The following is a 17,507-nucleotide window of genomic DNA, read 5'->3' as shown; positions in this document are numbered from 1 at the left end:
AAAATCTGTTTTAATGTCAAGACATATCGACTGTACCACTATTTGAATATTTTCTCCAATTCTTGAACCTTCATCAGCTTTAAGGCAAAGAAACGTATACATATACTTCGAAGGGGTGGCTTGATTATTTTAAAAGTTTTTTCGCTTAAATAATTTGAATAGAAAATTTAAAATAAATGAAAACTATTCCTTCAATACGTCTTTAATGAAGAAAGTATAAAGAATAAAAGTCGATAAGAACGGCAGACAACGTTAGTACATTGTGTATTACTTTGTTGCCTTTTATTTGTTTGATTTTTTTGTTATGCAAGAGTTTTACTGTTAACATATGTTTAACTTGATTTTTCTCTTATGTCTTTATTCAATTTCTAGTTAAACTCTACATTAATTATGTGTCGTTAACAAGCTGATTATTATTACTTGTACTCGAGGAAACGCTTGCTAACACATCTGGAACATTTCATAACTGGACGATTCTTTCTTAACAAATACATAGGACAAACTTCAAATTTCATCAAGCTTAGAGTTTGCGATGTTTCTAACCCCGATTTGTTAAAAGCAAAAACTATCAATAATTTTTTATGTCCATATCTCTGTGATTCTTATTAGGACAAAGTGAATGAAGCACATGGTAACTATACCGAGATTCTCATGTTTCCAGACTCTTGTGTTTATTTGCTTGGCATCGGCTCGGATCTCGGGTTAACAACCTCCCAGTTTCATCAAACACAGGATTGTCAATCAACAACACGATGGCAGTAATCACCATCCTTGCTTTGCTTGTAATACTCAAGCACTGCTCAGGTAAAATGTTATTCAGCAGAACAAATAGAGAAATAAAATAAACAAATAACACATGAATAGTAGTTATAATAATATAATGATGACAAAGTGGCGATAATAATGATTATAATTACAAAAGGAAAGACAGGAGCAAAAGAAATAAGGACAAGTATGCGGTTAACCTTACGTTTCTTCAAACTAATACAGTTGTTTAAAATTATGCATATTATTAAAATTGTTGTTGGTACTAAACTCATTAGAAAAAAATGATTTTTTAACAAATGAATGCCTTTACAGGTCATGCGATCGAAGGATGCACTCCTGGTGAACATAAAGATGTGCCGCGGTATGAAATGAATTACAGATTCAAATGTGTGGACGTCCCAGCTAACTACTATGTGGCCTGGTTGATCACAAGACAGGACCCTAGCAATGGCAATCAGCTAACCAATACTGATGTGTGTTCTATGACCGATGACAAGTGCCATTCATATTCTGAGGGTTCAGGAGCAATTAGGGTTAATAACATCACCAGTATACTTTTCTTCTACCCCAGCGTTATCAACGACATCATCGGCATCACGTGTAGAGTCTTTGACAAGGAGTTAACGCGCACCCTGTCCTACATCAACGACTACACCTGTGATATCACCTTGTTAGGTAAGTACATAGATCATTCCTTTTTCTAATTGAAGGTTTTTAAGCTTTTATGATGGAGGTTCCAAGGCTTTGAGCTTAATAAGCATTAGTAGGAAGGACAATGTTGCTTGAATATATTATGTTCGTAAAGGTAATGAGAACTAAAATGAAGGTGGTACATCAGCGGTTCTCAACCTGTGGGGCGCGACCCCCTGGGGGGTCGCGACGTGCCTACAAGGGGGTCGCGAAGGTGGTCATTTTTTAAAAAAGTTTCTTATACTGGTATTAGTGAAATTAGTTTACATTGTGTAACCGAGTGGTGAGGGCGATCAAACTCCAAATCTCTTCTCCCTATTCAAGTACACTGTCTCGGCAATGCAGTGACTTCTCACTTCCAAAACTCAAAACACAATCCCCCTCTCAACAATTAAGCCTCCAGTCTCCCTCCTCTCACCTTTTGCCCTCTCTCTTCCCCAATCTCTCATCGCTGACTCCCCTCTCCCTCTCCAGTCACACCTCTCTTTTTTTTAAACATCTAAAAGGCACGCATTCAGGAAACGTCCATCATTCACACCCTTTCATTCGCACGTGCTCAGTCCCAGTACTCTATAGGTCCCTGACAGAAGGCCATGACCAGACAAGGGAAAGACACCACCATATTACAAACAACTGACAAGATGAATGCTTTCGTCCGAAACATTTCGTTGTGGACGCAGAAGATACTCCAAGAAAATATTTTTGATATGTTTCCGTGCTTGTGTAAGTGCAAGGCTGACTTTAACTTGAATCTTGATCAGGTGAAGAAGGTAATTATTGCCCATCTAAACGGACTGCAAGAAAGGTTTCAGCATTATTTCGCTGAAATTGATGTGACTAAATACGATTGGATTCGTAATCCATTTCTGGCTGATCCTAGCACAAGTGGGTTGTCCACGGAAGAAGAAGAGCAGCTCATCGACCTTTCGAGTGACCAATCCCTGAAAATGGTCTTCCACACAACACCAGTGCCAACATTCTGGATTAGCGTCAACGGTGAATATCCTCTCCTTTCTGAGAAAGCAATGAAAGTTCTGCTGCCATTTTCAACTTCGTACATGTGTGAGCAAGGATTTTCAGCATTGGCAGCACTGAAGTCGAAATACAGAAATCGTGTGGACGCAGAGGCTGAGCTGCGAATAGCAGTGGGTACGAACATCGCACACAGGTTCGCTTCTCTATGCAACAGCAAGCAGGCTCAACCTTCTCATTAATCAAAGTGAGTGTCCAATAAAATAATATTTATTAGCACCACAGAATTTGCTTTAGTAAAATTTCATTAACAGTTATACTTCTTGCAGATACGAACTTTGTTCTTCCGTTGTTGATTTCCTCGACGCGGCGTTCGAGGTTAGCTAGGGCTCCCCCCCCCACTCTTCCACCGACCTAGCTGGCTAAGGGGGTCGCGGACGTACCGGTGTTCGTCAGGGGGGTCGCCACATGTAAAAGGTTGAGAACCGCTGTGGTACATGCTTTGACTTGCTGTGCTTAATATCTTTATACTTTTTCTCTCCTTTCATACACTTGAAGTGAACCTCCCTCGTCCCTAGATACTTGTATTCTCACTCTGAATTCTGCAAGAGTCATTATCACAGCACCGAAAAAAAATCGTATTGAAAATAATTATCAAATTCAAATGTCGCAGAACCAGCAATGGCAGCCGGCTGGCAGTTAGACAGATAAATACAAGGAGAAAATTATAATTTCAGAATGAAGAAGAGAAAGCGTCAAAGAAAAAATAAAGAAAAAAAATGTTCCCTGAAAATAAGGCACGAGACGAACTTCGATGTGGAAACGTAAAAATATTAACATTGATATCAGCTCCTTTTTACTTGAGGAACCGATGCTCATGCAATGCTTTAATTTTTATTCCGTTTCCCATCTACATTTCTTATGAAATATTTCTAGATACTCCAAAAATGGAATGCGTACTGCAAGCAACTCACCACGGCTCCAGAAGAACAGTATTGTGTACAATTACCAATATCCTCGATCTAACACAAGACTACCAATGCCAATTCACTGAGGAGCTGCAGGTACGGGATTTCTAGAATATTTGATATGGTAACAAGTTGCTTCCGCGGGGTAATAATAATCTTTTAGGCCCACAAACGTTTTCAGAAAAATCCAATCAAGTTAACAGGAATATGTCAGCAGGTGATTTTACATGCACTAATTCTAATGTTTTGCTATTGTAAACGCTGCAAAAAAATTTTTTTTCAACTGCAACATCAATATCTGAATCAACGGCATAGTCAAAATAATTTGGATGGTTGTAGGATGGAAGTCCTGGGAGGCTGCTGGTTGGGACGCGAGATGGAACATACGAACTTCATGTGAACCAAAAGCCCCCAGGTCCTTCAGATGGCGATTGCTCCTTTTCATTTGACCCTGCACTGGGAATCGATGTCGTTGTAGTGAACCTTGGTCCCTACAACGTCCAGGCCAGAGCTGAATTCCTAGAGGCCCACGTTGCCCCATCTGAATGAGAAAAGATGTGTTAACAACCGCATCTTCCCGTTCAATGTTTTTTTTTTTTATTTAAAAGCATCTAACCTTCCATGTGCAATTATAAATCTGCCAGACTTGAAGTAGTCTGATGAACAGATTTTTGAACATCTTTGTACGAATGTCAAGATGTTTCGATGTATATGGAATAAGAAACAATAAATAAAACGAAGCAGTATATAAGTTTCGATTGTCAATATCTGAAGAATGGGTTTTCTGATGAATGTAAAGAGGACGAATGAGAGTGTCTAAACATTAAAGAAACTGCACATGTCCGACTTCTAAAATCAACTGTATGTCGCACACTCGCAATCACACAGGCACAGCGGTACACAGTTATTTGTTCAGCCAGAATATATGGTTAAATCAAAATTATATATACACGTATCTGTAAAATACATTTTAGATATTTAATATCTCTAAATATTCATATTTGTCGGGAGCAAAGCATTTTCCAGCGTCTATACAATCAACACAATAACCATAGAAGCCTTGTAGGAAGCACCAGGAACATTAAAGAACAGTAGATTCAAATAAATTATAAAAAGTGTGTGTGTGTGTGTGTGTTACTGCATTAAGCATTCCAAGTTGTATTGAATATTTAAAAGTTAATGAAATTCACCGTCTCACGGATTTCAAGACACGCCCAGTCACACTGCATCCGATGATAATGAACAGGGCCATGAAAGGATTGAAATCATGCACACAACAGACAGCATTCAAACTATGAAAACTCTATTAAAGGAAAGTAAAGATGATGCAATTACAATAAACGACAGCTGCATGTTATTAAATTGCCAGCGTTTGAATATTTAGTCACAAATACGCGCAAAAAAAAAGTTTGGTCCTTCGTTCATCTTGACAGAAACCACACATGGTGACCGCCATCTGACCCCGGTATGATGTAGTAAGATTTAATACTGTTTGTCTTTTTTAAACAAGACTATATCACTTACAAAGGCAGGAATTTAAAAAAAATAAAAATTAACAAAGCTTCAAACCATCAATGATTTATTCTTTTGTAGTAGTTTTAGTACTAACAGTTTTTTGGTTTGAATCTTCTGAAATGATCTTATATTTTCAACCTCCTTGCCAGCTTGAATGACAAACAAGACTGCATCAAGTCGTTTAAGTGTCCATAGCCAAACTTGACGAAAGATGAATCTTTTACTGCTTTCACTCACGATTGTCTTAGGGGACATCTAGGTGGGCGTCCCCATCAAATGCAGCCACCAATCAGTGATAGTTACCTGTCCCTGTCAATGAGATGTGATAATATCACAATCACCCTCACCACTTCACTGTGCTGGTAAGGTGTGGAGGAGCATAGCGACCGTACCACTACCTACGACAGCTGTGGATATCTGTATATGAAGGCAGTATAGCAAGACTACAACATGTAGATGGTAGATGGTACTACCACATGCACTACAACAGACAGGTAAAGAGGAGGTGGACGGTAGGGTGACATTTGTAGCCCCAGCCTCCTCATTCTCCTCCTGAATGTCTTTCCTAATAAAACCATTTAGTAAATAAGAAGAACAAATGATCGAGTGTCCCAACATTTCTTTCACGTAGTTTTCAAAAACATTTTCCCTAAATTTTGTTCCTTGATATGATATGCAAACCTGGAGCAATTTTTTCATTCTGTGGCTGTAATATATAAATATATACCATTATTAAAAATCATCCCAGCGAAACATTTTGTTTGTTTTTTATGTGCAGTACACGTTTTCATCTTCTTTGATTCTTGCTTTCAAAATAATCAGGCATCCATGCTTAACCTGAAAATTAATAAAAAAATATTACCAGACTTCGGCTGTTTTGTGTTGGAACATAATCGTTCGTTCCTCTTGATGGAAACCACAAATGATGACCGCCATGAAAACCCTTGATGGAATACGCTTCATTTGTTTTGATAACGGGATTCCATTCACTGAATGTCCGAGTCTAGCAGTAACTATCCTTGTGGAACAGAGTATATGATGCTTACAGTCACGCAAACAGAAGACAGCCATCAAAATTTAAAATTTCTATGAAGTTGAAATTTAAAAAAAAAAAAGCAAAGACGCACAAACAAAAAAATGTTTTCCTTTGTTCATCTTGATGGAAACCACACATATTTACCGCTTAATAACTCCTGTATAATATCATGATTTTATCTTCTTTTTTTCTTTAAATCAGGTGGTATCAACTACAGATGTATGAACAAAAAGAACAACACAAAAAACAAAAAACAAAAAACAAAAAACAAAAAACAAAACAATAAACATGAACATGTCGATAAACCAACCATGCTTCATATTCTTGCGGTATTTTTCATTTTTCTTTAGTGGTATTTCGCGATCTTAAAAAATTATGAAAACTTCGAAGACACTACAGCGGTCAGTAAATTAGTTTAATCATGAAAGAGCGTATCAGGCAGGACAAAGGGACAAAATATTTGCGACCCCGCACACAGAAAGAGAATAACACATGCACATACAGTGGAACCTCGGTTAGCGAACGCCTCGGATAGCGAATATTTCGGATAACGAACACAAATTTCGTTAAAAGTTTGTCTCGGATAGCGAACAAAATTTCGGATAACGAACAGCCACGTGAACCACACGTGACCGACCAGCATGTCATCATTTGCGCTCGAGACGCAGTTACGATCAGTCGTTCCTTATCTATGCGCATTCTTCTTATTTAGTGATTTTTGTGTTTTATTTTAGTAAGATAATCCTCAATCATGGCTCCAAAGAAGATTAAGAGCAATTAATAGTAATGAGGTAATGGCAAGGAAGCGGCCAACAAAAGAATGAAAAAGGAAATGATTTCAAAGTATGAAGGTGGCATGCGTCTGTCGGATTTGTGATGTCGTATAACCGAAGAGGTTTACAAAAAAGGCAGAAGGAACAGACACTGGACAGGTTTTGTCCTTTAACCTCAAAGCTACAGAAAAGAGAAGTCTCCCCCGATTTTATAATGTCACGTGCTCATGGAGGGGGAATCCAAGCAGTAATTCCACCCCTTCCTCCCCACACTTGCTTCCAACCACGCCGTCAAAACGGCAAGTTTTCTGATGTTTAAATGCTTTCGTTAATGTTTTTTATGTTTATTTAACTCCATTTATTTTGCATTATAACTGTTCTCATTAAAACAAATACCTATATATATACAGCCTGTAACTTTCAAATATTAGCGAGTCAACAGGGGCTGGGAACCAATTAAATATATTTCCTTTATTTCTTATGGAAAAAATTGTTTCGGATAACGAACATTTCGGATAACGAACAGCTTTCCAGAACGGATTAAGTTCGTTAACCGAGCTTCCACTGTACACTGATGTGTCTTTCTTTTATAATAGTTTCCACTGCTTACAACAAAATTTTCTCTAAGGATTTATTAAAAATATTAATTAAGCCAAGGAGGGAATCGTGCTTTAAAATCACTGTATTATATCAATTTGTTTGGAAGTGTTTAAACACAGATACCTTAACAAAATAATTCATAATTTATGATGTACAATATCAAATATTTTACCTGCTTTCTTTGCTTTGTCTTGAACAATAAATCAAAACACAATCCCTCCCTGAATTACTAATGCCTTCACTCGAAAGCCTGACTAACCTGTGGACATGATGACTTTCCTTTGGCCATCACTCCATCACTTGTCTGGATATCCGCAGGACAGCAATTACACTGAAGCACCACAGTTTATTGCTGTTCCTCCCATCTGTGACACCTGCACTGTTTTGTTGGACAGGTTTATTGGTGTCCCGAAGAAATAAATCGAACCAGCCAGTGAGTGAGTAAGCAGCATCTCCATCTCCTTCACTTTGACAGCTACACAGGACTGGTAAGGTCGCCTCTTCCGAGCTCCTGTCTCGTAGAAACCATGTTGACAAAGTTCTCTGACTAAAATAGTCCAAAATATGTATCAGAAATATTTCAGAAAATCATTATTTCAACCTTTGCCTAAATTATGAAGCATTTGTTCATTTGACCATGTCATTAAAGTGAAATCTTTATAGACTTATTATTATTTGCACCACAATTTTCGGTTTCTAGGTTTTTGTGCCTGTCTGTTGGGGAAAAGATCTCGAGCAAAACAACTTCTCTGTTTTCATAATCCGGGCATTTCCATCAACACAATGATGTCTGTACTTGCCAGCCTTGTTTTGCTTGTAATACTGAAGGACTGCTCAGGTAAGCCTTTCGCTAACATCAATAAGCAAAAAATTCTATAAAGAAAATGATTACATCATAATGATGATGAGGAGGAGGAGGAGGAGAAGAAGAAGAGGAGGGGGAGAAAAAAGACTACGTAGAGCTAAGATAAAACTAAAAAAAAGAATGAGAGATGAAATCTTTTGGTCATTAATTGGTTATTATATTTATATTATATCACATTTAAATATGTGATATTTCCCTTATAGTATTTTATACAATTCAAATGAAATTTAGTGTAACAATGGCAATTGAATGTTTTAAATGTGAATATTTGTTTGTTGTAAAATAATTTTTTTTAATAATTTTTTTTTAAAATTATGTACTACATTTATAGGTCATGCTATCGAAGGGTGCAGTTCTGACTCTCCTGTGGATGTGGATCCGGCTCCCCTATTTTTTAAATGTGTAGACCTCACGCCTGACCAGCATGTGTCCTGGCACCTGTTGAAAAGGGATGGCAGCAATAACGATGAAATCAGCCTCCTGAATGTTGCGGTGTGTTTACGTGGTGAATTTTGCAGTTCACTGCTCACTGGTGCTGCCGCAGAGCGATCGGATGACGGCTCCAGCGTTCTGAAAATATTCTCACATTCTGTGCTGGAGTCCTTGAGCATCACCTGCAGGGCTTTTGATAACATAAATACGTACAGCACCACGTTCATGACCGACTACACCTGCAACTTAGCCATAAGAAGTAAGTACATAGATTATTTAGTACCCCTTAATTTTGAACTGAAAACTGTTTAGCTCTGTGGCTTGGTGTGTAGTGAGCATGAGCAGTAAGAAGGTCGAGTTGGTCCCTGATTTTTTCAGCAAAGATGTAGGCAACAGAAATGGTGATGGAAGGTTTCAGAGAGCACACAAGGCAGACCACAAGTTTAGTCCCTTTGTGGTCATCAAGCTACACCTTTCATTGTCTTATTATACACTTGTACAACCTCCCTCTACCCTAGATCTCTGTAATGCTTTTGATTGAGTTTTGGAGGGATCGAGACCATCCACACAGCCGTGGTGTTCTCCGACATATAGAAATAAATAAGAAAAAAAAAATTCCTGAAAGTAAAATCCACAGAAAAGAAACTGATCCTCACTTAGCTAAGGCGTTTTCGTGGATGAACAATCTATTCCTCTTCTGTTAATCATAAGCATTTATGAGATCAGATTACTGGATTTCTGCTCATATCTCTATAAACCTGCTTGTTGGCTGCCCATGAAAAACGTCTAGTTCATACAGGTACTTTTGGAAGTATTAATCTCCACTTTTGAATTGTATTTTTCGCGATTTATTTTTGAAATTTTTTTGTGTAAATGAATGAAAAGTTCCTACATTTCGCTTTTAGTTGTTACCTTATTTTGTGACAGCTGCCGTCTCATATGTCACCATCTTTTCGTTTTATTTCTCACATATCCATTTTTAAATGGAAGCGGTGATTCTTATTAAATATGTTTCCAGATAACCCAACCTTGGGTTGCGGGATAGAACCAAATCAGGACCAGACCATGTATACCGCAGGCTGTCAAGTTGAAAATATTTACATCTTAAGTCGACATTACACATGCCAATTCATTAAGCTGGCCGAGGTACGTATTATTTAATACCTGGTATGGTGAACAGTTTATTTCAAGTTGTTCTTCATTATACAGGTTTTAAGTACAGAAAAATTTATAGTAGAGTGAAAATTAATGTGATACGTTTATGTTATTACACGCCTTTGCTTGAACCGCCTACAGTTTTATTATTGTAAAATGCTGAATTATTTTTCTAGTGCAAAGAAACATTGCACAAAGAATTGTGTATTATTTTATTAAATTATATAATAGTTTGTTACAATCCGTTTGTATAACTCATTATCATCATCTTCCTCGTCATCTACGACGTCCTTCTCCTCCTTATATTTATCATCATTATCATTATCGTTATCGTCACCACCACCATCATCGTCAATTGAAAGAAAACGAAATTTACGAAATGTTGGTTTGTCAAGGATGGGACTGAAGAGGAGTTCGGGAATTCCACCTTCATGTTAGTAGAAGGACCAGTCCCCGTTACAGGCATTTGTTCTATCCAGTTTCCGAGTACAGAATACAGTTCACTGATAGTACGCCTTCATCCTAATGAAGTGCAAGACATCGCCGATTTAAGAGTGTGATACACTTACAAACCACTCTTCTCTAATAATTTGTATTCAGAGGCGTCTAAATTTTAAGTTTCCCGTACTTGAAGCAGATTTACTTATCTTTAAAGACGCCGTCGAAGAATTGTCCAGCTGCTATCAATGGAAGTGTATCGTATGATGAAGAAGAAATAAAATTTCGTGAATCCTGATGGTCAGTGTCTAAGACATGAATGTTCTTATGTGGGTGAAATAATGGGCGAGAGATGATTGAGTTACAATGACATAAACAGCTCATGCAAACGATTCTATTTTTAGAAATACTAACATTTCATCACTTCCTGCTTTCTGGACAAATCCAGACGTGATTACGACAAAACATTAATATAATAGTCATTTTATTTCTTGTGCCTCTTCGTCATAAAATACCACTGGAATATGTTTTAGTGATAATGTTCTGTTTCCAGCTCTGTTTCTGAGCGTTCGTGTTGACCTTTAAATGAATTACAGTTCTGAAAAAAATTGTAAGGAGCCTTTTGAAAAAAAGATGATTACTTAGAAGACATTTTATGAAAAGCTAAATCATCATCATCAAGCTGATATATAAGCTTACAGGGTAAATGGATTAGTAATAATTGTCTTCTAACTAAAAGAAGCAATCCACTCTTCAGGAGCAGGCAGCTTTAACAATCTTTTTGACCGGAAGACCTGTTGAGATAAATTCACTAGGTTTTTAGCTATTGAATATAGCTTACTGTCTTTGTTTTGCATACATCAAGAATTAATGACTATTTTTTAAACTGCTATCTTGTTATGACATTTTTTCAGCTCACAGCCACTCTTTTTGTTTCGCTGTCACTAGGCGCTATTAGAGTTTTAGTTTCAGTTACAAGATGTCGTGCAAAGATGATGTGATCTGTCAACTGGAAAGAGTGTATTGTTTACGAAATTTATATTTTGTGTCGCTTGAACCTCGGAAACTGTCTCACGATGCTTAAATCTTTACCAACAAATAAATGGCAAGTGTGAACATCAGATAAAATGTCGTGGGGTCACCTATCAAAAAAAAAAAAAAAAACAAAAACAAAAAAACATCTGAGCGGGATGAGCTTTGTGTTTTTACTGGAAGACAAACTTCTATTGTCAAGACTTGAAAAATAAGACAAAATTTACTCATTAATGTGCAGAGGTACATGATTTATTTATTATTTATTTATTTATTTATTTTTTGCTTTGGCTTCCAGACTACGGGTAGAGGAAAGTTGAAAGAAGTGTTTAATTAATGTCACAGTTATATAATCTATAGGAATTACAATGTCACTCGTCGAATCACAGCCACACATATGGATATTCATCTAAGAATAATAATGTGAGGAACAAAAACGAAGATACAAAATGAGTGAACAAAACTTTAAAAGAAGTATAAAAATGGGGGAGTGAGGTGGGAAGGTGGTGAGGGAACGAATTATAGCTTAGGATAAACAACGATCACGACTTTTTAAACCCGTTGATGACTGAAACATATACTAACCCGCAAAAGAAATCTCAAGTACAATCCACTGACAATAACTCAAATAAAGAAAACATTTGTAAGACTTGTCTGGAATAATCCAGCAAAAGTATTTTTTTTACTTTAAAAGGACTAGCAAAGCGATTGCTGGATTTTTAAGAATTGTCATACATGATAGAATGTTTTTCGTCAAATGTAAAGATTGAGGCAGGCTGCCGTGGGCGGTTACAATGTTGTTGCAGGCAAAGTGAAGAATTGTTCTAGCGTTGGTCCTTGTAAGCTGTTGTCATGATGCGACACCGCGCGATGTCTGTGTGTATTCCGGGTGGCGGCTGCTGCAGTGCGGGTGGATGCTGTTTGCTGCTGCAGAATCACAGCACTCTCGGGGTCAGATGATGCCAAAGACTTAGTCTTGCTTAGTCCTTATAATATATAAAATTGTTAGAGTTTCCAAGCACTGATAAAATAGCTGTTCTGTCTAACTCGTTTCTGCTAGAAATATTTTATCAGGTTTTTCTCGTTATACATGAAAATAATAAATGACTTTTTTAAAGCTAAGCCGCTCAGTCTTAAGGATGCTGTATTTTAACGGAGAAAACGAGTGTTTTGTGCATATTCATTCGGCGAGATTTCAACATCTTCAGCAAGCGTAGCCGCCGCAGTTTTCTTCTCGCTTCACGAAGGACGCTCACGGCGTACAGGACAGGGTTGATGGAGGAGTTCATCGGACAGACCAGTAAGGCCAGGACACTGAGGACTTCAAGAGAATACGATGTTCCCATGTGAGTCGTGACCCCCACGAAACTCATGAGAGAGCATGACAATGTTTTTGTAACTAGCAGAAGGGTTAGTCGTCGAGTGGCTTTTCTTTCCACAATCTCGGGATGAACGTCTGGACGCAAGTCTCCTGATGTTGGCTTCTTTATGCTGTCAGCCACCAATCAGTGAGAGTTACCTGTCCCTGTCAATGAGATCTGATAATATCACAATCACCCTCACCACTTCACTGTGCTGGTAAGGTGTGGAGGAGCATATCGACCGTACCACTACCTCCGACAGCTGTGGATATATGTATATGAAGGCAGTATAGCAAGACTACGACATGTAGATGGTACTACCACATGCACTACAACAGACAGGTAAAGAGGAGGTGGACGGTAGGGTGACATTTGTAGCCCCAGCCTCCTCATTCTCCTCCGGAATGTCTTTCCTACTAAAACCATTTATTAAATAAGAAGAACAAATGATCGAGTGTCCCAACATTTCTTTCACTTAGTTTTCAAAAACATTTTTCTTAAATTTTGTTCCTTGATATGATATGCAAACCTGGAGTAATTTTTTTCATTCTGTGGCTGTAATATATAAATATATACCATTATTAAAAATCATCCCAGCGAAACATTTTGTTTGTTTTTTATGTGCAGTACAGGTTTTCATCTTCTTTGATTCTTGCTTTCAAAATAATCAGGCATCCATGCTTAACTTGAAAATTATTAAAAAAATATTACCAGACTTCGGCTGTTTTGTGTTCGAGCATAATCGTTCGTTCCTCTTGATGGAAACCACAAATGATGACCGCCATTAAAACCCTTTATGGAATTAATACGCTTCATTTGTTTTGAAAACGGGATTCCATTGACTGAATGTCCGAGTCTAGCAGTAACTATCCTTGTGGAACAGAGTATATGATGCTTACAGTCACGCAAACAGAAGATAGCAATCAAACTTTGAAATTTCTATGAAGTTGAAATTTTAAAAAAAGCAAAGACGCGCTAACAAAAAAAATGTTTTCCTTTGTTCATCTTGATGGAAACCACACATAGTTACCGCCTAATAACTCCTGTGTAATATCATGATTTTATCATCTTCGTTTCTTTAAATCAGGTGGTATCAACTACAGATGTATGAACAAAAAAACAAAACAAAACAATAAACATGAACATGTCGATAAACCAACCATGCTTCATATTCTTGCGGTATTTTTTATTTTTCTTTAGTGGTATTTCGCGATCTTAAAAAATTATGAAAACTTTATTGCTGTTCCTCCCATCAGTGACATCTGCACTGTTTTGTTGGACAGGTTTGTTGGTCTCCCGACGAAATAAATCGAACCAGCCAGTGAGTGAGCAGCATCTCCATCTCCTTCACTTTGACAGCTACACAGGACTGGTAAGGTCGCCTTTCTTAGCTCCTGTCTCGTAGAAACCACCATGTTGACAAAGTTCTCTGACTAAAATTATCCAAAAATATATATCGGAAAAATTTCAGAAAATCATTATTTCATCTTTTGCCTAAATTACGAACAATTTGTTCATTTGACCATGTCATTAAAGTGAAATCTTTATAGACTTATTATTATTTGCACCACAATTTTCGGTTTCCAGGTTTTTGTGTCTGTCTGTTGGGGAAAAGATCTCGAGCAAAACAACTTCTCTGTTTTCATAATCCGGGCATTTCCATCAACACAATGATGTCTGTACTTGCCAGCCTTGTTTTGCTTGTAATACTGAAGGACTGCTCAGGTAAGCCTTTCGCTAACCATAATAAGCAAAAAATTCTATAAAGATAATGATTACATCATGATGATGATGAGGAGGAGGAGGAGGAGGAGAAGAGGAGGAGGAGAAAAAAGACTACGTAGAGCTAAGATAAAACTAAAAAAAGAATGAGAGATGAAATCTTTTGGTCATTTATTTTGTTATTATATTTTGATATTTCCCTTATAGTATGTTATACAATTCAAATGAAATTTACTGTAAAAATGGCAATTGAATTTTTTAATGTGAATATTTGTTTGTTGTAAAATAAATTTTAAAATATTATGTGCTACATTTATAGGTCATGCTATCGAAGGGTGCAGTTCTGACTCTCCTGTGGATGTGGATCCGGCTCCCCTATTTTTTAAATGTGTAGACCTCACGCCTGACCAGCATGTGTCCTGGCACCTGTTGAAAAGGGATGGCAGCAATAACGATGAAATCAGCCTCCTGAATGTTGCGGTGTGTTTACGGGGTGAGTTTTGCAGTTCACTTCTCACTGGTGCTGCCGCAGAGCGATCGGATGACGGTTCCAGCGTTCTGAAAATATTCTCACATTCTGTGCTGGAGTCCTTGAGCATCACCTGCAGGGCTTTTGATAACATAAATACGTACAGCACCACGTACATGACCGACTACACCTGCAACTTAGCCATAAGAAGTAAGTACATAGATTATTTAGTACCCCTTAATTTTGAACTGAAAACTGTTTAGCTCTGTGGCTTGGTGTGTAGTGAGCGTGAGGAGCAAGAAGGTCGAGTTGGTCCCTGATTTTTTCAGCAAAGATGTAGGCAACAGAAATGGTGATGGAAGCTTTCAGAGAGCACACAAGGCAGACCACAAGTTTACTCCCTTTGTGGTCATCAAGCTACACCTTTCATTGTCTTATTATACACTTGTACAACCTCCCTCTACCCTAGATCTCTGTAATGCTTTTGATTGAGTTTTGGAGGGATCTAGACCTTCCACACAGCCTTGGTGTTCTCCGACATATAGAAATAAATAATAAAAAAAACAATTCCTGAAAGTAAAATCCACAGAAAAGAAACTGATCCTCACTTAGCTAAGGCGTTTTCATGGATGAACAATCTATTCCTCTTCTGTTTATCATAAGCATTTATGAGATCAGATTACTGGATTTCTGCTCATATCTCTATAAACCTGCTTGTCGGCTGCCCATGAAAAACGTTTAGTTCATACAGATACATTTGGAAGTAGTAATCTCCACTTTTGAATTTTATTTCTCGCGATTTATTATTGAATTTTTTTTTGTGTAACTGAATGAAAAGTTCCTACATTTCGCTTTTAGTTGTTACCTTATTTTGTGACAGCTGCCGTCTCATATGTCACCATCTTTTCGTTTTATTTCTCACATATCCATTTTTAAATGGAAGAGGTGATTCTCATTAAATATGTTTCCAGATAACCCAACCTTGGGTTGCGGGATAGAACCAAATCAGGACCAGACCATGTATACCGCAGGCTGTCAAGTTGAAAATATTTACATCTTAAGTCGACATTACACATGCCAATTCATTAAGCTGGCCGAGGTACGTGTTATTTAATAACTGGTATGGTGAACAGTTTATTTCAAGTTATTCTTCATTATACAGGTTTTAAGTACAGAAAAATTTATAGTAGAGTGAAAATTAATGCGATACGTTTATCAGGGCTTCTTCTAAAGCTAAATTCTTTGGGGTCTCAGGGACCCCTTCTTCAGATTTTTAAGGGGTCCCTGTTCTTCGCCCAAATTTGAATGGGACCCCATTGACGAAAATTGAAGGGGTCCTCCGAACTTTTAATGCGTACTGTACGCAATTTTTTGCATAAGCAGAAGCCCTGGTTTATGTTATTACACGCCTTTCCTTGAACCGCCTACAGTTTTATTATTGTAAAATGCTGAATTATTTTTCTAGTGCAAAGAAACTTTGCACAAATAATTCTGTATTATTTTATTAAATTATATAATAGTTTGTTACAATCCGTTTGTATAACTCATTATCATCATCTTCCTCGTCATCTACGACGTCCTTCTCCTCCTCATATTTATCATCATTATCGTTATCGTTATCGTCACCACCACCATCATCGTCAATTGAAAGAAAACGAAATTTACGAAATGTTGGTTTGTCAAGGATGGGACTGAAGAGGCTTTCGGGAATTCCACCTTCCTGATAGTAGAAGGACCAGGGCCCGTTACAGGCTATTGTTCTATCCAGTTTCCGAGTGCAGAATACAGCTCGCTGATAGTACGCCTTCATCCTAATGAAGTGCAAGCCATCGCCAATTTAAGAGTGTGATGTGCTCACAAACCACTCTTCTCTAATAATTTGTATTCAGAGGCGTCTAACTTCTAAGTCTTCCATACTTGAAGAAGATTTACTTATCTTTAAAGACGCCGTCGAAGAATTGTCCAGCTGCTATACATGGAAGTGTATCGTATGATGAAAAAGAAATAAAATGAAAATTTCTTGAATGCTGATGGTCAGTGTCTAAGACATGAATGTTCTTATGTGGGTGAAATAATGGGCGAGAGATGATTGAGTTACAGTGATATAAACAACTCATGCAAACGATTCTATTTTTAGAAATATTACCATTTCGTCACTTCCTGCTTTCTGGACAAATCCAGACGTGATTACGACAAAACATTAATATAATAGTTATGGTATTTCTTGTGCCTCTTCGTCATAAAATACCACCGGAATATGTTTTAGTGATAATGTTCTGTTTCCGGCTCTGTTCCTGAGCGCTCGTGTTGACCTTTAAATGAATTACAGTTCTGAAAAAATTGCAAGCAGCTTTATGAAAAAAAGATGATTACTTAGAAGACATTTTATTAAAAGCTAAATCATCATCAAGCTGATATATAAGCCTACAGGGTAAACGGATTAGTATGAATTGTCTTCTATGTAAAAGAAGCAATCCACTCTTCAGGAACAGGCAGCTTTAACAATCTTTTTGACCATAAGACCTGTTGAGATAAATTCTCTAGGATTTTAGCCATTGAATATAGCTTACTGTCTTTGTTTTGCATACATCAAAAATTAATGACTATTTTTTAAACTACTATCTTGTTATAACATTTTTTCAGCTCACATACACTCTTTTTGTTTCGCTGTCACTAGGCGCTATTAGAGTTTTAGTTTCAGTTACAAGATG

General features: G+C 37.4%; 3 protein-coding genes across 3 annotated transcripts; all 3 read left to right on the top strand.

Annotated features, from left to right (window-relative positions):
• The first annotated feature begins 695 nt into the window (after positions 1–695).
• LOC112568528 lies at positions 696–1,472 on the top strand. The gene is made up of 2 exons (XM_025245841.1): positions 696–804; positions 1,081–1,472. Exons 1-2 carry the CDS (start codon positions 753–755, stop codon positions 1,470–1,472), a joined length of 444 nt encoding a protein of 147 aa, XP_025101626.1. The 5' UTR covers positions 696–752.
• A 6,286-nt stretch (positions 1,473–7,758) lies between these two features.
• On the top strand, positions 7,759–10,334 carry LOC112568527. The gene is made up of 5 exons (XM_025245840.1): positions 7,759–7,810; positions 8,023–8,160; positions 8,519–8,878; positions 9,638–9,765; positions 10,170–10,334. The coding sequence occupies exons 2-5, from the start codon at positions 8,106–8,108 to the stop codon at positions 10,332–10,334; spliced, it is 708 nt and encodes a 235-aa protein (XP_025101625.1). The 5' UTR covers positions 7,759–7,810; positions 8,023–8,105.
• Positions 10,335–13,951: 3,617 nt separating this feature from the next.
• Positions 13,952–16,776, top strand: LOC112568806. Its single transcript, XM_025246289.1, has 5 exons — positions 13,952–13,977; positions 14,193–14,330; positions 14,647–15,006; positions 15,768–15,895; positions 16,481–16,776. Exons 2-5 carry the CDS (start codon positions 14,276–14,278, stop codon positions 16,643–16,645), a joined length of 708 nt encoding a protein of 235 aa, XP_025102074.1. The 5' UTR covers positions 13,952–13,977; positions 14,193–14,275; the 3' UTR covers positions 16,646–16,776.
• Positions 16,777–17,507: the final 731 nt, after the last annotated feature.

Source organism: Pomacea canaliculata, linkage group LG7 (assembly GCF_003073045.1).
Source record: "Pomacea canaliculata isolate SZHN2017 linkage group LG7, ASM307304v1, whole genome shotgun sequence".
Lineage (NCBI taxonomy): Eukaryota > Metazoa > Mollusca > Gastropoda > Architaenioglossa > Ampullariidae > Pomacea > Pomacea canaliculata.
The sequence above is the reverse complement of the archived record's forward strand: the minus strand, read 5'-3'. Positions and strand labels throughout refer to the sequence as shown.

Bases quoted from the DNA above. Each gene is read 5' to 3' on its own strand.
- LOC112568528 (XM_025245841.1), top strand. From the start codon at position 753: ATGGCAGTAATCACCATCCTTGCTTTGCTTGTAATACTCAAGCACTGC. The intron at 805-1,080 runs GTAAAATGTTAT...ATGCCTTTACAG, and splicing joins AATACTCAAGCACTGCTCAG to GTCATGCGATCGAAGGATGC.
- LOC112568527 (XM_025245840.1), top strand. From the start codon at position 8,106: ATGATGTCTGTACTTGCCAGCCTTGTTTTGCTTGTAATACTGAAGGAC. The intron at 8,161-8,518 runs GTAAGCCTTTCG...CTACATTTATAG, and splicing joins AATACTGAAGGACTGCTCAG to GTCATGCTATCGAAGGGTGC. The intron at 8,879-9,637 runs GTAAGTACATAG...ATATGTTTCCAG, and splicing joins CTGCAACTTAGCCATAAGAA to ATAACCCAACCTTGGGTTGC.
- LOC112568806 (XM_025246289.1), top strand. From the start codon at position 14,276: ATGATGTCTGTACTTGCCAGCCTTGTTTTGCTTGTAATACTGAAGGAC. The intron at 14,331-14,646 runs GTAAGCCTTTCG...CTACATTTATAG, and splicing joins AATACTGAAGGACTGCTCAG to GTCATGCTATCGAAGGGTGC. The intron at 15,896-16,480 runs GTACGTGTTATT...TGGTTTGTCAAG, and splicing joins AATTCATTAAGCTGGCCGAG to GATGGGACTGAAGAGGCTTT.